This window comes from Arachis ipaensis, chromosome B05 (genome assembly GCF_000816755.2).
Source record: "Arachis ipaensis cultivar K30076 chromosome B05, Araip1.1, whole genome shotgun sequence".
NCBI lineage: Eukaryota > Viridiplantae > Streptophyta > Magnoliopsida > Fabales > Fabaceae > Arachis > Arachis ipaensis.
Genome location: NC_029789.2, coordinates 46,730,638 through 46,738,596, shown reverse-complemented (window position 1 = coordinate 46,738,596; position 7,959 = coordinate 46,730,638). Strand labels below are relative to the sequence as shown.

The 7,959-nt window shown below is 38.3% G+C and overlaps 1 protein-coding gene across 1 annotated transcript; it reads right to left on the bottom strand.

The window, feature by feature from the left end:
- LOC110272010 lies at nt 656–6,728 on the bottom strand. Its single transcript, XM_021123765.1, has 4 exons — nt 6,594–6,728; nt 5,959–6,114; nt 5,716–5,838; nt 656–1,111 (listed from the first exon to the last, which is right to left on the bottom strand). Exons 1-4 carry the CDS (start codon nt 6,726–6,728, stop codon nt 656–658), a joined length of 870 nt encoding a protein of 289 aa, XP_020979424.1.

The following is a 7,959-nucleotide window of genomic DNA, read 5'->3' as shown; positions in this document are numbered from 1 at the left end:
GTCAAGTTACAGTCCCCCACAACATGATTAAAACTAGGTCATCAATTTTATCGTTACCTTAAGTTGGAGATCCTTAACCCCGTCACTGGGGCCGGTCTGCACCTTGGTCCTTTTTGTAAGGACATCGCTTAGAGATATGCCCTGACAATCCGCAGTAGTAACATCCACTGAACCCAGCCATGCACAACATTTTCGGATGGTATCTTCTACATCTCTGGCACCTTAACTCTTCTTGTTGAGCCCACGCCTGCTTACCTGCTCCTCTTTCCTTGTGGTACTTTTCATGGTTAGTCTTTTTGATGTGCCCTTGACCTTAGAGTCACTGAGGGACACGTCTACCCATCTTGAAATTCTGGCCTCTTGATGGAACATACTTCTCACGAACTTTACCACTGGTACCGCCATGAACATCTCTCCCCAAAGTCGCCTCCTTGGCATAATCTTCAACAATCGTTGCCTTGTCCACCAGTTCAGAGAATCTCCTAATCTCCAATGGGGCCACAACACACATGATATCTTTTCTCAGCCCTACTTCGTATTTGACACACTTCCATCCCTCATAGGACTCAAGAGTACCCTGACTTATTCTCGAAGACCTACAGAGTTCCTCGAACTTGCTGGTGTACTCAGCTATAGTCATAGACCCTTGCTTCAACTACAAGAGCTCCAACTCTTTGGCCTCCCTTAAGGATTCATGCAAGTACTTTTTGTAGAAAGCTTCCTGGAATAATGCCCGTGTAATGTCCACCTCCTGTAGGTGTAGCAGTCGACGCTCTCCTTGCCACCATTGTTGAGCTTCTCCCATTAGTTGATATGCCGCATATTCCACAAACTGATTACTCGGGACTTGTTGAGTCTGTAATGCACCCTCCACCGCTTTGAACCAGTTGTCTGCTTCAACATCCTCAGCACCTTCTTCATTTTCGCCTCCGACTGATTGCCTTGTCTGTCGCAAAGCATGAGTAGCCATAGCAGTGCCCGCTTGAATCGTGTTAGCTAAGTTAGTCATCCCCACCATAAGTTCAGCGTGATTATCCATCGACGGGTTACTCTCATAATCTCTCCGTATAGGTGACCGACCTTGTCCACGAGTAGCCATTAGGGTTCCTGTCTACACCAAACAGTCGATATCAAGATGATCAGTCTCAATATCAAAAGTCTAGTACTTCAATTATCCTAAACAGGCACTCACAAACAAGCATGCTATGAAATATCGAGTAGATAACCTAATAGCATTAAACAAAAAGACACACAGAGTATGCAATGAAGCACAATTGGTCCATCCCTCAGGCTGACGAGGACAAACCGCTCTGATACCACTAAATGTAACATCCTAATTAACCTAAGCCTTACCTCATGTTGTAAAGCAAAGGCTAATCAAAAGTTACGACAATTCTAAGGCTTACACATAAATATATATACATATATAGAAAGAAATAATAATTCTAGAAGCCCGATGAAGAATATAGCTCAAAAATAGGATTTTAAAAGCGCAAATGCACTACCGAAGCTACTAACTTAAAGCACAAGATATAGATGTAATATAACAATAGATAACAGTATAATAGCATAGGAATCTAGCCATGGCTCGTGGAGTTTAAGCCGGCTAGCCATATACAGACCAACAGAAACCAGACAGTTAAAACAGCTTATACAAGTTTTTTTCTCTCAAATACATGCTTCTAGGCAAAGTAAAATACAAAAGTGAGAGATGTATAAATAAAATAAATCAAAAAGACTCCAAAAATATCCATGATCCTCCATTTTCTGTCATCATCAGAGTAACTCACCGAGGTGGGTTGCGACCTGCATCTGAAAAACAACAACAGAATATGGTATAAGAACCAGAGGTTCTCAGTATGGTAACAGTGCCCAGTGATGTAGGATATAAGAGCCCGGGATGCCAAAGGGAATCCTAAGCTCCATATCCATCACAAGATTCCAAACTTAAGGCATTCTAAAACAAATAAGCATAATTATATAACCTTAGCACAAATAAAACGGGTAATCTCTCTTAGGGGATTTCTATTCTAACCAACACCGCTGTCCCACAGCCTTCACCAACTGATCCTCCATGCGATCCCATCGCCACCGCCTTCCAAACCTCCTCAATCCCAGTAGAAAACACAGATAATGTACAATGCAAGTAAAACACAAGTAGAAGCATATAAGGCAATTAATTCAAATAGCAATTAGGCATGTTATACAAATAGGCAAGCTATTTCAAGTAGTCAAAGCATACAAATAGATAGAAAATGCATATGATGCATGCCTGTCTTACTGGCTGTGATATCACATTATCGGTTCAACTGCCAACCCGACACATCTCCATGGAGATGTCGCCCTTCGGAATCCTCATATGGGAACCCTCGAGATATAGTGCTCGGATCACTGTCCAGGTACCGGCGCCTGCACGCTCTATTGATCCGAAGGGATGCAAGCGGGATACTCTTGCCACAGACCTCACATCTCAATGCAAGCAGGATGAACCACCACCCTTACGCCGCCGCCGCTACCTCGACAGGCGGGATCCAACCCCGTCCCTGCCAAGCGCATAGTGTATCGACAAATCTCAGTATAAAACAATAGTTCAGTGATTTTCAGAAAATATTTTTCAGTATACATGGATCCATCATCTCATTCAGGGTCCTTGACTCATCTCAACCATCGTCAATTCACATCTCAATTTCCAAACATCTACAATTCATCATTTCTCATCTGATATATCAATCATCCTTCACATGACATCAGACCATCTCCAACACGCTAGAAACCTAGGCCTCCGTTCTCTAAGTTTTCCAAATAATATCATCTAAAATCCCAAAATTCTTTCCCAATGTTTTAAATGTCTAAAACTAGGCTCAAGAGTCCTAAAATGGTGTTAGTGAAGCTTACAACCTTGTTGGGAAGGTAGAATAGTTGAAACAAAGTAAAATTTAAGAAACAGGACATGTGCGTCCGCACAGGGGTGTGCGTGCGCATGTTCCAGAGAGTTTTAAAACGTGTTCGTATGCACAGGGGTGTGCGTACGCATAGGTGTCAAGATTTACAAAGTCTGTTCACTCGCACAACCTGTGCCAGCGCCCCCAACAGACTGGCCTTCCCAACGTGTGCGTGCGCACAGGTCTGTGCGTACGCACATGTTGCATTTTCTCCTTGGTGTGTGCGCGCATAAGCTGTGCTAGCGCTGTAAGCAGACTGCCTGCCTCTGCGTGTGTGTGCGCACAAGTCTGTGCGTGTGCACAGATTGAAATTTTCGCAGAGGTGTGCGTTTGCACATGCCAGAAAACACAAAATTCTGCAACTCTGCAGAATTTCAGATTTTCAACACCAAATTTGAATGATCACAACTTCCTCTACAAAATTCCAAATCTTTCAAACTTTATATCATTTCGAAGAGTTTTCAATAAACTTTAATTCTAAACCAATTTCAGCCAAATTTGAAAACTGAGGCAAAAGTTATTATCAGACATAGTTCACCAAAATTTCCTTTTTACCAAAAACCACAAGTGCCCAAATTTTCCAAATTCTCATGCCACATCCAACTAAACCAATTCCAAACTTCCCTTTATAGCACAAACTACCCTCTTGGGTCACAATTCACCATTTGTACAATCTTTCCATCCCATTTCACTATTCTCAATCATCAACATCAATTATATATATATAACATTAAATTAATCCTCCATCAACACAATCATCAATCATCATTCTACCACTATAAATTCTCATTATCCATCTCATTCATGCTTTATATCAATAGCCAACAATATATATATTCATTCAAATTCATCAAACATCATACCCCCACATTATTACTTATCAACATTAACAAATTCAATTCATCATACATCATCAACCAACTATCATCAACAACCACATCAAATCAAACCTATCCTATGGGTCACTAGCCTAAGTGTCCATAAATATTATATACTACATAGAGAAAATCAAAACCGTACCTTGGCCGATTCTTAATATGCGCTAAAATCACCAAATTGACCTCGACCAAGCTTCCACAAGTTCTCAAACTCAATCAAGCCATCAATTAATCTTCAATAAGCATCAACCATCAATATTCCAAGCTGTACACATTAATGTGCAATAAATTAGTACCTAGGGTTCTTAATTATTCAATTTTACATGGAATAAGGGTGAGCTTATCTTACCCACAGTTGATTAAGACAAACCCCACTAAGTACCCGGTGCTAGATTGTACCTAATTAATCAAAATCACAAGAACCACTCATTCACCATAGCCAAAAACCAAATCTGTTATAGAATGAAGAACTGGGCAAAAAATTGGAAGATCCTTACCACTTTGTTCAAATGAAATCGAAGAGCTCGATGAGAGCTTCGCGTGGCAACTGATGGCACACGAATCGGAGTTCTGGAGAGTGAAATATGGCTCCAAGAAGAAGATGATGAATAGTGAACTTTTGGAACCCTACATCTCTTCTTTCTTTTCACGTTGCTGCTGGTGGTGTGGTGTTAAAGTGGCTTAATTGGCCACTTAATGGACTTATATAGTGTTAGACTTGGGCTCAACTTGGACTCGGTCTAACCCGTTAGCGTTTTTAACCCGTTTGGCCCAACTTCGGCCCAAACCTTTAAAATTAACACCCGGTTTTCGACTTCTAATATTTTTCTAAGGTTTTTGACTATTTTAAATTTTTCTCGCACAGTACCGGGCAAACTTGAACCGGTTCAACCGGTTCAACTGTCGGTTCACGATTTTTCACGGTTTTTCGTAAAAAATACATTTTCTGACTCAGAAAAATCTACTGAGTCCAAAAATCATATTTAAATCCTCTGATTCTCGTTCTAACTTTCTGGTTTCTATTTTGGGGCAATTAATTATCTAATTAGGTGGTTAATTAAGCGCGGCTCTTACACATAATCTGTAACCAAAGTCTTCGTGATCATAACCCATGAAGATACACTGCTTTGACTTTCCATCAAGTTTGGACCTTTCATCTCTTGGAATATGAACAAAATCCTACAAATGAACACTCGCAAGTGACTATAGGAGATATCTTTCCCTTTCCAAATTTTCTTTGGAACATCACTATTTAGTGGAATGGAAGGAGAAAGATTAATCAAATCTATCGTAGTCCTTATTGCTTCACCCTAAAAGGATTTAGGAAACTTTGCATGAGAGAGCATATACCTAACTCTATCATTGATAGTGCGATTTATTCTCTCTGCAACTCTATTATGTTGAAGAGTCTTAGGAACCGTCTTCTCAAGTTTGATCCCATGTCTTTTACAATACTCATCAAATAGACCCCTATATTCACCACCATTATCTACTCAGACGCATTTCAATTTCCTTCCTGTTTCTCTTTCAACACTTGCATGAAAGTGTTTGAAGATATCGAGTACCTGGTCTTTAGATTTCAAAACAAAAGTCCACACTTTTCAAGAATAATCATCAATAAAAGTAGCAAAGTATGATGCACCACCTAGTGTCTTAGCATCCATAGTGCAAACATCAGTGTGAACTAAATCTAGAACATGTGATCTCCTATGAGGTCCAGAACTATGAAATGATACCCTAGCATATTTTTCAATAAAACAATGAGTACAAGTATTTAAAATTGTACCATTCACTGGAAGTGAGTATTTCTTGGCTAAGACACTTAGTCCTTTCTCACTCAAGTGACCAAGACACATATGCCACAAATTAGAAGAGGAATCATCAGCTACATTCACCTCTTCTTTGCACAACTTTGCTTGCAACTGGTAGAGAGTAGTGAGACTATTGTCTTCTTTAGCCACAATGAGAGCCCCTTTGGTAATCTTGCATTTTTCACTACCAAAAGAAGTGCAATACCCCTATTGATCCAATGCCTTCACTGAAATAAAATTGAACCACATATTTGGCGCATGCCTAACATTCTTCAACTGCAACTTGCATCCTTTGTTGGTTTCAAGTCACATATCACCCATACCAACGATATCACACACTCCTTTATCTCCCAATTTGATCTTGTCAAAATTTTCAGCAGTATAAGAAGTGAAAAATTCACGCCTCGGAGTGACATGACATGAGCCACTAGAGTTCATAATCCAAGTGGAATCATCACATACAAGATTCACATAATTTTCATCCTATGTGATAAGACCATCTTCATAAACAATATAGCAGTAGTTCCTTTATCACTATCTTTACTTTTATCTTTATTTTTTCTCCTTGATTGTTTTCTTTTCAAGAACCTACAATACCTCTTGATATGCCCCAACTTGCTATAATGGTGACAAATGAACTCCTTTCTTGGCTTGTACTTTCCTCTTGACTTGCTTTGACTCTCCAACCTGTCAAAACTGTGAGGTTTTCTACTTTGACTTCTCTTCCGTGACTTTGAAACAAGTGCTTTTGACTGGGAGGGGACATTAATTAAACCTTGCTCCTTCTTCTGAATTCTTCATTCAACATGCTCTCTTTAACCATTGCTAACGTCAACTTTTTTTTAGAGCTAATTTAGTCAAGTGACAACTAGAACTTTCCAACTATTAGGCAAAGAACTCAGCAACAACAAGGCTTACAACTCATCATTTAAAGTGATTTCATTATTTGTCAGTTGGTTCACGGTCTCCTGGAATATGCTCAAGTGCTCCGGCATTGATTTACCTTCAATATATTTCATATTGACTAGCTTCCAAATCAAGAATGCTTTGTTTTTCACATTCTTCCTCTCATATAACTCCTTCAATTTCTTCCACATCTTCTCGGCATTAGTTTCGGTGTCAACATGTGGATACACACTAAGATTAAGCCATTACCTAATCAAAGCAACTGCCTTCGATCAAATTTTTCAATTCAACATCGGATTTAGTACCTTTGGATTTTTCCCCCTCCACAGGATCATACAAGTCCTTTCTATATAACATATCATTCATGAGGGTCTTTCAAATCGAGTAATTTTTGGAATTCAATTTGACCATATTTAGCCCATGAGTATTTTTCTCCATTTAATCAACACAGAGATAAACAACCTGGCTCTAATACCATTTTGTTGGGAAAACTGAGGTTTAATAAGAACCTGTCTAATAGCGAAAGTACCAAAAATAATTTTTTCATAACCTGTGCAATTGAATAGGCAACTCCAAAGATACTCCAAGCAACAAATATAATGACAGAAATTAAATAATCAAATACCAGAATTATATCGTGGAAAAACCCCAAAAAAAAGAGGGAACAAAAAAATTCATGGGACAATCAACAAAATACATCATCAAAATTGATGGAACCAACATAAACCCTACACAAAAGTGAGTATCTCAAATCAGACAAAAGAGAAGGCAATACAAATAACAAGTTATATCCTAATATTCATCTCTACATCAGGAACAACATACTAAAATTTCATAAGAAATAAAGTAAATTTATCAATTCAATCGGATCAAAATAGCATGCCTTTTTTTTCCAATTTTTCTTCTTCTTTTCGTCAATTTTACCTCTCTGTTTCCTTTTTTTTTCAAAGTTAATACTCACTCTTTCTCTCATGGCTAAAAGTCACTATTTTTTATTTATTTATTATTTATTATTTATTTGTTTTAAAATTGTATGGATTCCACTTAAGGTTTGAGGACCTATCAACATTTTTCAATCAGCTTTAGAGATATTACTAGAGAAGAGTTCAGCGATGACTTTGAAGAGGAATGAAGGATGGTGGTTGGATTCCATCTAAAAAAGTTTTGCTATTTAGGAATAAGAGTTGGGTTTGATTTGAGCTAAAGAGAAAGAAAGAGGTGGGGATGTATCTGACTTTCGATTTTTTTTTTTAAAACAAAATAATGTTGTTTTAAAGAATATCTATCAAACTGAAAATCCTAAAAAAAGCCAATTAGTTTCAACAGTTTACTGATTAATTGCCGATTTGATTAGTTTTCAGACCAATTTTTTGCCAAACAATTTTTAAGATTAACTAAATTAATCAGATAACCGGTTCTCAA

Excerpts from the sequence above, each read along its gene's own strand:
- LOC110272010 (XM_021123765.1), bottom strand. The coding sequence starts at position 6,728 with ATGTGGAAGAAATTGAAGGAGTTATATGAGAGGAAGAATGTGAAAAAC. Across the intron at positions 5,839-5,958 it reads ATAAAGGAGTGTGTGATATC|GGGTATTGCACTTCTTTTGG; the intron begins GTTGGTATGGGT and ends TTGGATCAATAG. Across the intron at positions 1,112-5,715 it reads CAAAGTTGTGCAAAGAAGAG|ACAGGAACCCTAATGGCTAC; the intron begins GTGAATGTAGCT and ends TGTTTGGTGTAG.